The sequence below is a fragment of the Heterostelium album genome (assembly GCF_000004825.1).
Source record: "Heterostelium album PN500 unplaced genomic scaffold PPL_scaffold4, whole genome shotgun sequence".
Lineage (NCBI taxonomy): Eukaryota > Evosea > Eumycetozoa > Acytosteliales > Acytosteliaceae > Heterostelium > Heterostelium album.
The window spans coordinates 1,007,371-1,020,347 of NW_008805066.1; the positions used below are offsets into that span (position 1 = coordinate 1,007,371).

Consider the following 12,977-nt stretch of genomic DNA (forward strand, 5'->3'; position numbering starts at 1 on the left):
GGGGTTTCTTCTACTTAATTAAACAGTTAGTGTTTGAATTTTATTTATTTTTTCCCAAATTTTAAAATTTAATTCTAAAAAACTTTATAAACCTCACACAAAATTCATTTATTTGTTTCCATTCCCATTATTCATACAAATACACAATTTATAGATATCTATATATTTCCCCTTCTCTTCAACAATATAATACATATATTAATTCCTTTAAACAATTATTTATATCCATCATACACTCATCCATTACAACATCATATGGTCTTCGATACCACTCCTTCCAATCAGTGGACGAATACTCAAGTGATTGAATGGCTCGACCAGTCAGTGACTCTCGGGGTTCCTGTGGAGGACACAGCACCTTTCAGAAGATATGCTGGTGCTATGTTGTCAACAATGACCAAGGAGACCTTCAAAGAGAAGTCCAAGTCTGGCAGTGAATTATACGACAATCTTCAATCGTACAAGGCCCCTGCACCTCCATCACAAGGTATATATCTACATCACAAAAACACTATTACCCATCAAACCTAAATATTCTAACTAACATATTACCTTCTATAACTTCTTTTTCTACATTTTCATTCTCTTTTTTTCTTTTTATCTTTCACTCTCTCTCTTCATCTCTCTCTATCTTTATCTCTTTCACTACTTAAATCCTTCTATTCAACTCTTTTACATACCACATATTTCCTCTAATTTGTATTTAATTCCTCTTTTCATTCTCTCTTTCTCTTTCTCTCTCTCTCTACCTACATTTTACTTTTTTTTTTCATTCCTCTTGTTTGTAACAATCATACTCGTTATCATTTTTAGTCACAGATAGAATTACGAAATTCTCAGTCAACGGTGCAATTTTACCACAAGATAGAAACACAACATACTTTTGGATTGACACAAACACGGATGAACTAATTAAACAAATTCGATCTGGACTCTATATATGTATGTATGCACCAAGGTCCTCTGGCAAGTCAACCATAGTCTATAGGATAATAGAGTTACTTCGTAATGATTACATTCCCATAGTGTATGTAAATCAAAGTATTGATTAAGAATAATCCTAATAATTTTCTAGATTATCTTTCGATAGAAACTACATATTTGATACACCCCAGTCTTTTTGGACATCATTTGCACGCGATTTAACACTTTCAATGAAGCTGGCAACTCCGATTGATGGATTGGATGGAGTTTTATATTTTTTTGCAAAAGGCTTACCTCAATTTCAAAATAAAAAAGTTGTACTATTTATAGATGAATTTGATACCATATTTCCCGATCAGATGTATGAAAGAAATGATATGGAATCACCAGTTCTCAACTCTCTTTTGACACAACTCAGGGCTTGGAAGCAGACATTGCCAGAACTAAAAGTATTACATGTAAGTGTATATCTAAACATAATATTGCCACCATACTCACCAAATACCAAGTCAGTTATATCGGTAGGAACTTTCTCACTTTTAGAAATGACTACAACTAGAATATCTCCCTTTAATACACCAAATTCACTTGAACTGTCATCATTCACCTTAAATAATGTCTCCGATCTATTTGGCCTCTATTCGAAGTATAGTGGAGTCAGTTTTCCTCGTCAAGTCATCTCATCTATATATTCCTTCTGTAGTGGGTATGTACATCACTTTGCAACAATAGACTATATACTTACTACCTTTTTGCTTCAAGGCACCCTGGATTAGTTAATTATTGTGGAAGAATTATTCAAACAATTTGCGCAAAAAACAAAACTACATTTGACGATTCCGATTGGACGATGCTTTCAACTGTTGGCATATTTAAAGAAGTTAGATCATATGTAACAATTCGCCAAATGTGTGTACATCTCAACTCAAATGGACCCTTCTTTGAAAATGCTCGAAAGGCCTTGGCTAGTTGTGTGATGTCTTATCCTGATTTTGTAGAAAGCAACAATGAAAATGAAAAATACTTTCAATACCTAACGGCTGAGGGATTCTTAACAGGTACGAAATTTAACTCACGTATGTCATAAAACCCTTCTTACTCACCTATCTTTTTAGCATTCAATGACAGATATTGTATTAGATCAAAATTTTTGAAAAATATTACTTGTTTCTTTAGCAACTTGAGAAGTAGAGTTGATGGTCGCATCGCAATTCCATTCAAAACGAAACATCTCGAACAAATTGATGTCGTTTCTCTTATTATAATCTCCCTCCAACAAGTCAGGAAAGATATCATTATAGATACGAGATCACTCAAGAAGAATCGCTCCAATGGCTATCAAAGGGATGCATTGGTCCCTTCTGAGTCTGTTTACCACTTTGAAATCTACCAACTCATTGCCCATCAGTCAAACTTACCCAATATTATATACCCTGAAATCACCTCGTCTTCAGATTATAATGCAGACAGAAGAGCTGACATGTTTATCAAGTATAGAAATTGGTCAGTAGTCTTAGAGTTGGTCGCACATCAAAATCCAAAAGGAGTTGAAGCGCATCTTGACTCTGCACTCGAGTACAAAAATAGAACAAATGCTGATGAAACTTGGGTCCTTAACTTTACCTGTGGCCCCATAGACACACAAATCAAATCAAAGAGCGGTGTTGGGCTCATTCATGTCTGTCATAGTAGAGACTATTCAGCTGTCAATGTACAAGTTCATTACCCCAACCAAGATATTCAAAAAACATACCACGACACTCGTCAATACCCTGTTAGTATTTTTGATTGATAGTATGAATACTACTACAGTTTGATCTGGTATGGTGAATTAACTATCACAGGTCACTCTATTCAATCCTTTAAAGAAGTTTGAAAATAATCATCTTTCAATATAATAATAAAACAAAAACACTACTATTGTTATATCACAAACCAAAAATAACCATCTATACACATTATGGATAGGACGTGCTGTGATATTTGTATATATTTAATTTAATAATACTAAATTATTTTGAAAATAAGAAACCCCAAATTTTGAAAATAGTTAACGTCAATTTATCCGGTACTCTCAATTAAATAGAATAATATTTAAATATATAGATGTCTTAATATTTTATTATTCATACAATCAGTTTATTCTATAAAAACTATCATTTAATTTCTTTTTTTCTTTTTTTACAATTATGTTATAAATTTATCAAAAAAAAAAAAAAAAAAAGGAAATTCAAAAATTATTTTTTTATAATATTATAATCAATATAATTAATTAATTAATTAATATGAACGTTTTAATATTAATTTATTTCAATTTAAAATAGACCAATTGTTGACGAATACAAATCATCTGTAGCCTCTGGGAGCTTGATTTCGATCAAGTATTGAGCAATGTTGTTCTCATCCTCGAATGCATAGACGTCGTTCAACTTCTCTTTTGTTGTCTTGGAGTTCTCCATGTCTTGTTATCATTACGGGTGCGACTTGAGGTTGGTGGTAGTAGTACTGGGACTAGTGGTGGTACTGGTGATTGTGATGTAGATGATGGTGATTGTGGTGTTGCTGATGATGTAATATTTGATGAAGAAATAGTATTATGATAAAGAGGGGCTGAAGTTGGATGTGGACGTGATTCATTACAGCTCTTACAGGTACAATCTCTAATTAGACTATTAGAATCACAATACTTGCAATAACAAGGTATTACATGTCTGTCATAGACTCTTAAAGTGATGTTTTCATTACAAAATGGACATTCTTTAGTGGTACTCATTCTAAGTAATATTTTGCAATAATTTGCAATAATTTGTAATAATTTACACTTATTTCTAATAGCTATTTTACAAAAAATTGATTTAAACAGCAAAAAAAAACCTCAAATCTAATAGATTTAAACAAATATTATAACTGCCAAATTTTACAAAAAAAAGCAATATTATGTCCAATTTCGACAAAAAACCAATATGTGCAAAATATTTATTTTTTCATTTGATTTTTTTTCAAAATTTGATAATCTAATAGATTTAAACAAATATTATAATTACTGTTGGAGATGAATTGGAGTGTTTACGATCTTTTGGAATCTTTTTAATGGTACGAAAAATCAACAATAAAAATTAAAAGAAAATTATTATTTTTTTACTTATGTGTTTTGGTGTGGTTTTGGCTTATGGTAGGAATGTGAATGAAATACAGATAATAAAAGATATCCGAATTTTGTTGTTTTGGTGTTCAGAAAGTAGTGGCATTAAAAAGGGTAGTTTTATTTTGATTTATTCATTCATTTTTTTTTTAGAATGAAATTGAAGTGGATGCACAAAAATCTCTATAGTCATTAATAATATCTCTAAAGAATGGTTCCCATTGATTGGATTCAATTGAATATTTGAAATTACATTCATTAGATTTTCCAAATGAATAGATATAACTTGATGTTGGTGATTCTCGATGATACATCACAAATGGATACTGTTTGTTGTGCAAGGGGAGATTGAGATTTATTGTTTGTTTAGTTTCAACATTGTATTTGATGAATCGTTTGTTTGTAAAATCTAATACAAAGAAATTTCCATTGTTATCATGACATGCTGTGAATGGTGTAAAGTCAATTTGATGATCTGTTATCGTTCTATTTGTTAAATCGAATTGAAATAGCTTATTTTGATAGTATGATACAGAATATAATGAACCTTTGAAGATCATTGATGATACTTGATGACCATATCCAACAGGTAATTGATGATATGATTCAAATTTCATTGTCTTGATGTTGAATCGATCAATTCTATTCTTTATAATGTGACCATTAATTAAATAGATATGATCTTGATCATAATAACAAACTGATATATGATAATTGATAATTTATATGATGATACTGAATTGTTATTATTTTCAGCGATTATAGTTGATTCATAATAATCAAACATTATTCAATGAACATAATTAACTTGTTGTTATTGATTCCATTATTGTTGTTGTTGAATATAATGTTGTTGTATCAGGTATAATAGATTGACTTTCACTACTATTAGTATCTTTATTAATACTATCATTATTATTCTTTAAAGTAATAAATATTTCAAATGTTTTACTAGTATCAGTAATACTAATATATTTATTAAATATTATTATAATATGTTATTTTTACAATGGTAATAATATCATATTATAATATACATATAAACATATAAATATAATACTTACAACTTTGATATAAGATTAGGAATTACTTTAGGAATAGTTTTGGTATGAGGAATATAGATTTAATAAATGTAATAAAATTTAGAGATATAATTTACAGTATAATATTTAAAGATAATAATTTATTTATTTTACAATTTGAAGATAAGAATAATATTTGGTAATGTTGAATAATGTTGAATAATTAATTAATTTCTATAATGGATTTCCATGGTATTTATACTGTTGGATTTCTAGCTCGGTACCAGTGCAGTTGCCCAATCTCAGAAATCTGTTCTTGATTAACTAGTTTGGTATTCATTGTAGATTAACTTGTTGGTTATTTCTTTATGTTAACTTTGGTAGATTGCACTGAATATTGATATTATTCTAATATATTTAATTATTGTTAAACAGCTGGATTATTAATTTAAGTTATTTGAAATCGTGTCCATAAACTGTTTGAATTGTGATAGTTGAATTCTTAATAAATTATTGAAGTGTCAGTTGATTTGGTTATTATTATTCTAAAATGTTAATTTTAGAACATAATATTTATTAAATATTTCAAATGATTTATATTATTATCGATTTGATTTGTGATTGTATGTTTATCATTGATTATATCTTTATTTAGTTTTTTTTCTTCTATGATTAGATATTGATGTAATTGTTCAAAGTGTTGTTTGATATCATTCTCTGTTGTTGATAATTCTTGATATCTGAATGTCGATGATCTTAATGATTCCCATAGAGATTTAATTTTATTATTGATTTGTGAAATGAAATTATTAATATCAATATTATTATTATTAGTACTATCACTATTAATATGATTATTTGTTGTTGTAGTGTCTTTAATATCATCTAATTTCAATGTACTCAATGAAAGATCGGTGTCATCAATATGTTCCCATTAATCTGAATGATCAGGATGATTTTTGTAATGAATGGTGAAACATTTTGAACACATCGAACTATTACATTGATAACAAAAGAATTCTAATGATCTATGATGATCTAAACATTGATGTTTGGTCATTATTAACTTTAATCACTAAGTTTAAAGAAATTTCTTTTATTTATATTTATAAAATTTAAGTGACAAAATTTTTTATTAATGATTAAATGGTTTTGTGAACTAAATATTTAAGTTTAATCCATTAAAATTAATTTGCAATCAAAAAATTAAACTTTTAAGTTAAAACCACCAAGTGAATATTACTACTTACAATTAGTTAACCAAAACCAATCCTTTTTGTTTTAATGGCTAAACTTTTTTGATCAAGCTCTTTTTTTCCTCTGTTTTACTTGACAATATTATTAGTTAAAACATCTAAATACAACATAACTCTGTTTATTTATTATAATAATTAAGTTTTGATAGTTAGATAGTTTATTTAGTATAGATTTCACAGAGCTGTTTGTCTGTATTCTTTCTCAATATCCTCATCCATCTCTGTCATCTCAAACGATGCAGTCAATGTATTCTGTATTGATTTCCTTGATCTTACCGATCCTATTACAACTTTTTCTTTCTCTTCTTCATCTATATATATGATGAATGATAATAATATATTAGTAATCATTATTAACCAGTTATTAATATAATTATAAGTGTAACAATTGTAAAAAAGTAAATTATAATTATTATTTATTTAGCATTACCATATATACCACACGGTTAAGAGCCATGCGCTCTACCGACTGAGCTAACCGGGCATTTATGTCAGAGAAAGTTTGCTAAATTTTTATATGAAGTCCTTCTCTCTCTAGCTAAGTTAGTACATAAGTAATGTTACAATAAATACTAGAAATCAAGATATCTCCTTTTACTCAGCAGGTAATTTGTAACAAGTAAGCCTTAGAGAACTTGGGACGTGGGATCGATTCCGAGTTTTTCCATATTTTCCCGTCTTGAAAGGAGCACGCCACATACTACTCTTCAATACTATCTTTGACCCCATGAAGTTGACACCGACAGTAAATAGCAGGCTTATCATAGGTGAACACCGAGTGGTTTACACACGTACCCTCTTAGAATTCTAAGTGGCTTAATTACTCCGTCTGCCAAACCAAATCAATGGGAACATCATCCCTTACTCAAAAAGATGGCCATCTCAGCCGACCTGTGGCTGAGTTGCTCCAACAATAAATAAACTCGAACTGTAGGGTAATATCAAGCTCTACACCTTGACTATCATTAATGGTAGTACAAGGATAATTTAAAAAAAAAAACAATTTTAAATGACAATATAAGATGGAAGTTGATGTATGAGAGAAATCCATAGAAATGGCCACCATCTGGTCCAACACAACAACTAAGAGTTGGCACTCAAATACCAACAGAATATCAAACAAATCGACAACTTCAACAAACACTGGAACAACTGCAAACTTCTCACCACTAAGTTACCTGCTTTCCTAGAACATCACTCTTACAGACCATTCTGATAATATATAAAAAATGAAAGATTGGCAAGGTAGGTATCTTGGAATGATAATTTATTGGTTGTATCAATATATTCTTCTCCAATTTATTCGAGGAGTAGGAGTCCATCGCTTTGCAAAGTTTATGTATGAAGGCGCATCATCAAGCGGACATTGAGCTAATATTAGATGTTCAGTGATTGCATGTGACAATATAATATCGAAATAGGGTTTATAGGTTAGCTTTGGATATGTGCGATCGAACTCTGTGACAGTAGCTTCGAACAGCTTTCGAACTGGGGCGTCCATTGTTGTCCAATTGATCTCGTGTCGAGTGTTTGGCTTGTCAATGTCTGCAGGATTGGTAACAAGAGTTCTCAAGAACAGTTCAATGGGTCTTGGCCAACCCCCAGTTGTATCCAGTGTTGTGAGGAATGATGGAGGTATTGGAATTCTGCCAGAATTAGTGTTGCTCATAGAGGACTTTGAGAGGAAGTCAAAGAGAATGATACGAGATTCCTCCCTTGTCAAGAGAGGAAGCGAGATGAATGTGTATGGTAATCCAGAATCCTTGCTCATGATGTGGTCAATGGGTTCAAGAATGGTACCAGCCGTCATGATATAGACAAAAGTACCTTTCTCCAACAGAACAGATGGTGTTGAGATCCCAGTTGTTGTAGTGTCTTGCTTGCTTCCACTTAATGACAACAATTCCAGTATAACGTTCTTGAGGTATGACATCCTGATATGATGATCATCTGATTCAATGAGTGCTTTCTGAAATTCGTCCAAAGCTATCAAGACCATTACATTATCTGTTGTTTTTGCCAGTTTGCCAATTGTTCCTTGTCATTGACAATGTCAATGTCCGGTGAGATTGTTAATCTGTAGTGCTCGACAATGATAGACAATGCCAAAGATGGAGTGAGATCTCTCAACACGAACTTGGTTTCGAGTTGGCGAATAAAGTGATTGAAGTTGACACCGAGTCCTCCAATAAAGTAACTGTACAGCATTCGTGTGGATATGGCGACTCCAGCAGACATCTCTGTAGACTGTAAAGGTGTAGCATTGCTGAAGGAGATAGCAACCGTGATCTGATGTTTCGGTAGCTCAGCAGCTGATATCAAGTGCCGAGGGACTTCTTGTAGGATACGACTCTTTCCAATTCCAGGGGGACCAGCAATCACCACCATGCTCTGGTCACTCTTTATGTTTGATTTCATGGTCTTAAATCGCATACAAACTGCATTTACGATTTGATTAATATTATTTGTCGGCCAATAAATTGAGTAAAGTTATAGGTGAACTAAATGAAATGTAAGTTAGATGTTATAGTGCGCATCGTACGATGATGTCAGAGCATACTTTGTGCGTGGACTTTGGATCCCCATATGTCTTTTGTAAATGTTCACTGATGTTTGACGATGTTGGTGGTATGCCTATTTAAATTTAAAGTGGGAATATGTATGAATTGGTATGAAGGAAGAATGAAGGTGATATGTATAAGTAGATGTCTTGTTGGAAGTATGTGAAGAAAGATTAGGAGAAAAGAAAAGAGAAAGAAAAAGAAGACACAAGTGTTTGTTAGTCACAAACGTTGTTATTGATTGGCACGCAATATATGAATATGTGGAGGGAAGAGTGAAGTAAAGGCAGAAGAAGAAAGTAAATATTTGTAAGAATAAGTAGTGGATAAGCGTGAGAGGGTGTGTATGAATAGGTTGTAAGAAACGATTGAAGTAATATGATTGGTAGAGAGTAATGAGAGGTGTGAGAGTTGTGAACAAGGAGAGGGAGTAGAAAAGAGAGAGGTGTAAAGACAAGAACATGCGAAATAGGTAATGCAGTAGAGTAATGAGCGGAGTGAGAGGCGAGAAGAAAGAGAAGGAGAAGAAGAAAGTGTAAACATAATACAAGACAAGATAAGAAGAGAGTGAAAGATAAAAAGAAAAAAGAGAATGAAAAGGTAGAAAAAGAAGTGATAGAAGGTAATATGTTAGTTAGAATATTTAGGTTGGATGGGTAATAGTGTTTTTGTGATGTAGATATATACCTTGTGATGGAGGTGCAGGGGCCTTGTACGATTGAAGATTGTCGTATAATTCACTGCCAGACTTGGACTTCTCTTTGAAGGTCTCCTTGGTCATTGTTGACAACATAGCACCAGCATATCTTCTGAAAGGTGCTGTGTCCTCCACAGGAACCCCGAGAGTCACTGACTGGTCGAGCCATTCAATCACTTGAGTATTAGTCCACTGATTGGAAGGCGTGGTATCGAAGACCATATGATGTTTTAATGGATGAGTGTATGATGGATATAAATACTATTCAATGAGACTTGTGATGTCTGCAGGGAGGAATGGAATCGGTTGAAGAATAAGAAGCATTGGGTATGCAATTGGATTGTTGACGGCAGCCTTGAGAGAATCAGAGTCTTGTAGCCATTCCGAAGTAATGAGGCTGCTGTGATTGACGTACAACCAGCCTTGGAGAGCACCAAAGCAAGGGACTGCTCTGTTTGCTCCTCTGACATTGTTTGTAGCTCTAACTGTATAGATAAATTGTTATTTGTTTGGAAAAGAGGAATTAAAAAAATGTACAAAATGTGGTAAAATTAAAAAAATTGAAATAAATAAAAAATAAAATAATTCCCTATATGCACAATTACATTACGCCTCCTTACCTTATCATCTCAGCGTCTAGCAGATCAAGATTGTTGCGATCTTAGTTCAAGCATAATCATTTGCTACTTGTTGAGTGCTTTTTATTTGTTAAAAGTCAATAAAAGCTAGTGAGAAAAACAAATGGCGACTGCAAAACACTATTTTGGCTATGACTAGTCAAGGGTGGGGGTTTAAATGATTTTTAACCTTTCTGAATGAAAAATATAATAATAAAATGTGCTGAATGAAGATTGCTTAAACACACCACCCACTCTGTTTTTAGGTTTTAAACTTAAAAGTTTAATTTGATTCTTTTTAATGATTGCTCTTGCTTGTAACCATAAATCGATTAAAATAAAAAAAAACCACTCTGATCACATTAACCCCACCAATTTTTAATTTTTACATTTTTTTTAAAATTAATTGCCATGCGAAAGTTGTTCAGAGCCAGTTTTGTTTTGCAAAACAATTAAAAATTTTGTTAGATAAAACCTAAATATTGTTCCCAAAACCATTTAATCATTAATAAAAAATTTTGTCACTTAGTGATTTCTTATATTTATAAAATAAGAAAGTAAAAATTATATATATTATATTAAGTTAATAATGACCAAACATCAATGTTTAGATCATCATAGATCATTAGAATTCTTTTGTTATCAATGTAATAGTTCGATGTGTTCAAAATGTTTCACCATTCATTACAAAAATCATCCTGATCATTCCAAATGGGAACATATCGATGACACCGATCTTTCATTGAGTACATTAAAATTAGATGATAATAAAGACACAACAACAACAACAAATAATCATATTAATAGTGATAGTACTATTAATAATAATAATAATGATATTAATAATTTCTATTCACAAATCAATAATATAATTAAATCTCTTTGGGAATCATTAAGATCATCGACATTCAGATATCAAGAATTATCAACAACAGAGAATGATATCAAACAACACTATGAAGAATTACATCGACATCTAGTCATAGAAGAAAAAAAACTAAATAAAGATATAATCAATGATAAACATACAATCACAAATCAAATCGATAATAATATAAATCATTTGAAATATTTAATAAATATTATAATAATATTTAATAAATTAAATAATATTCCTGATACTAGTAAAACATTTGAAATATTTAATACATTAAAGAATAAGAATGTTAGTAATAGTAGTGATAATGAATCAATTATTACAGATACAACAACATTATATTCAACAACAACAATAATGGAATCAATAACAACAAGTTCATCATTACAATCATTCATCAATCATAATAATCAAACATTATTCAATGAACATAATTATAAATATAATAATTATTTCAATATTGATGAACTTCTCAAACAACATTCCTCAGATTCATCATCAATATTATTAGATATCATTCATAAATACAACAATCAATTCAATGAATCAACAACAAACACAGACAATAATAACTTAAGATTATCATCATATAAATTATCAATCAAACAACCTGATTTCAATCAATTGAATTCAATCATTGAACAATCAATCAAATTTGATAACATTGAATCAACTGAATCAATAAATACAACAACAACAACAAACAACAATGATAATAAACAATCTTATATTTTTATAGCACACCAATCAAATGGAGCAACACTGATCAACACATCAAACAACAATTCAATTGAAGAATTAAAGTTTTATTATCAATTTGATAGTACATACTCCTCGATTGTTTCAATTGGTGAATATATCTATATATTCGGTGGATTTTTCAATCAAAACAAATGGATTATAATATCAATGAAATCGAAATCAATGGTATATAAAGGTGATATCGAAGGAATAGAAGGTGATTTTGATATATCAGTTTGTTATGATGGTCAAGATCATATCTATTTAGTGAATGGTTTTTATTATAAGAAAAGAATTGATCGATTCAACATCAAAACAATGAAATTTGAATCATATCATCAATTACCTGATGAATATTATCGTCAAGTATCATCAATGATCTTCAAAGGTTCATTATATTCAGTATCATTCGATCAAAATAAGCTATTTCAATTCGATTTGACAAATAAAACGATAACAGATCATAAAATTGACATTTTACCATTCACAGCATGTCATGATAACAATGGAAATTTCTTCATATTAGATATGACAAACAAACGATTCATCAAATACAATGTTGAAACCAAACAAATAATCAATCTCAATGTTATTCCTTTCACAAACCACCAGTTTCCTTATGTTATGTATCATCAAGAATCACCAACATCAAGTTATATCTATTCATTTGGTTCATCTAATGATTGTAATTTCAAATATTCAATTGAATCTAATCAATGGGAACCATTCTTAAGAGATATTAATTATCAGAATAGAGGACGGTGTGCATCTATATCAATTTCATTTTAATACAACAAAAATCTGAGAAACAGGACAGAGGTATCAAATCATCAGACATATATTCATTTATTTGTTTTAGAAAGTAATAAATATATTGAAATATAGATCTTTGAAAATCATGTATTTATAATAAAAATTGAGACATTCAACTTTTTATTAAAACACAAGTGAAAATTTTTACCATATAAAAAAACTCAGTTCGACTTCTGCGTAAATTTTGAAATTTTTATATCGCCACCAACTTTGCAAAATGAGTAAACGGCGAACAACATTTTATGATACATGCACCATCAAACGCTCTATTTTTTTAATGAAATTAAAAACATAAGGTATAGATGAGTAGATCAATAACATATTAAA

The 12,977-nt window shown here is 30.5% G+C and overlaps 8 protein-coding genes across 8 annotated transcripts; 3 read left to right on the forward strand and 5 right to left on the reverse strand.

Annotated features, from left to right (window-relative positions):
* Positions 1–769: 769 nt before the first annotated feature.
* PPL_04961 (uncharacterized protein) lies at positions 770–1,794 on the reverse strand (the record flags this gene model as incomplete). Its single annotated transcript, XM_020575857.1, has 4 exons — positions 770–908; positions 1,098–1,218; positions 1,312–1,531; positions 1,753–1,794. The coding sequence occupies 4 exons, from the start codon at positions 1,792–1,794 to the stop codon at positions 770–772; spliced, it is 522 nt and encodes a 173-aa protein (XP_020434173.1).
* Positions 1,795–1,900: 106 nt separating this feature from the next.
* On the forward strand, positions 1,901–3,006 carry PPL_04962 (uncharacterized protein; the record flags this gene model as incomplete). The annotated part of the gene is made up of 3 exons (XM_020575858.1): positions 1,901–2,000; positions 2,226–2,702; positions 2,975–3,006. The coding sequence occupies 3 exons, from the start codon at positions 1,901–1,903 to the stop codon at positions 3,004–3,006; spliced, it is 609 nt and encodes a 202-aa protein (XP_020434174.1).
* A 343-nt stretch (positions 3,007–3,349) lies between these two features.
* On the reverse strand, positions 3,350–5,091 carry PPL_04963 (uncharacterized protein; the record flags this gene model as incomplete). The annotated part of the gene is made up of 4 exons (XM_020575859.1): positions 3,350–3,745; positions 4,483–4,766; positions 4,875–5,032; positions 5,075–5,091. The coding sequence occupies 4 exons, from the start codon at positions 5,089–5,091 to the stop codon at positions 3,350–3,352; spliced, it is 855 nt and encodes a 284-aa protein (XP_020434175.1).
* A 556-nt stretch (positions 5,092–5,647) lies between these two features.
* On the reverse strand, positions 5,648–6,148 carry PPL_04964 (uncharacterized protein; the record flags this gene model as incomplete). Its single annotated transcript, XM_020575860.1, has 2 exons — positions 5,648–5,973; positions 6,091–6,148. The coding sequence occupies 2 exons, from the start codon at positions 6,146–6,148 to the stop codon at positions 5,648–5,650; spliced, it is 384 nt and encodes a 127-aa protein (XP_020434176.1).
* Positions 6,149–7,623: 1,475 nt separating this feature from the next.
* PPL_04965 (uncharacterized protein) lies at positions 7,624–8,343 on the reverse strand (the record flags this gene model as incomplete). The annotated part of the gene is made up of 1 exon (XM_020575861.1): positions 7,624–8,343. One exon carries the CDS (start codon positions 8,341–8,343, stop codon positions 7,624–7,626), a length of 720 nt encoding a protein of 239 aa, XP_020434177.1.
* A 51-nt stretch (positions 8,344–8,394) lies between these two features.
* Positions 8,395–8,986, forward strand: PPL_04966 (uncharacterized protein; the record flags this gene model as incomplete). The annotated part of the gene is made up of 3 exons (XM_020575862.1): positions 8,395–8,407; positions 8,428–8,593; positions 8,875–8,986. 3 exons carry the CDS (start codon positions 8,395–8,397, stop codon positions 8,984–8,986), a joined length of 291 nt encoding a protein of 96 aa, XP_020434178.1.
* A 562-nt stretch (positions 8,987–9,548) lies between these two features.
* Positions 9,549–10,725, reverse strand: PPL_04967 (uncharacterized protein; the record flags this gene model as incomplete). Its single annotated transcript, XM_020575863.1, has 3 exons — positions 9,549–9,863; positions 9,936–10,087; positions 10,695–10,725. The coding sequence occupies 3 exons, from the start codon at positions 10,723–10,725 to the stop codon at positions 9,549–9,551; spliced, it is 498 nt and encodes a 165-aa protein (XP_020434179.1).
* An 83-nt stretch (positions 10,726–10,808) lies between these two features.
* PPL_04968 (uncharacterized protein) lies at positions 10,809–12,626 on the forward strand (the record flags this gene model as incomplete). The annotated part of the gene is made up of 1 exon (XM_020575864.1): positions 10,809–12,626. One exon carries the CDS (start codon positions 10,809–10,811, stop codon positions 12,624–12,626), a length of 1,818 nt encoding a protein of 605 aa, XP_020434180.1.
* Positions 12,627–12,977: the final 351 nt, after the last annotated feature.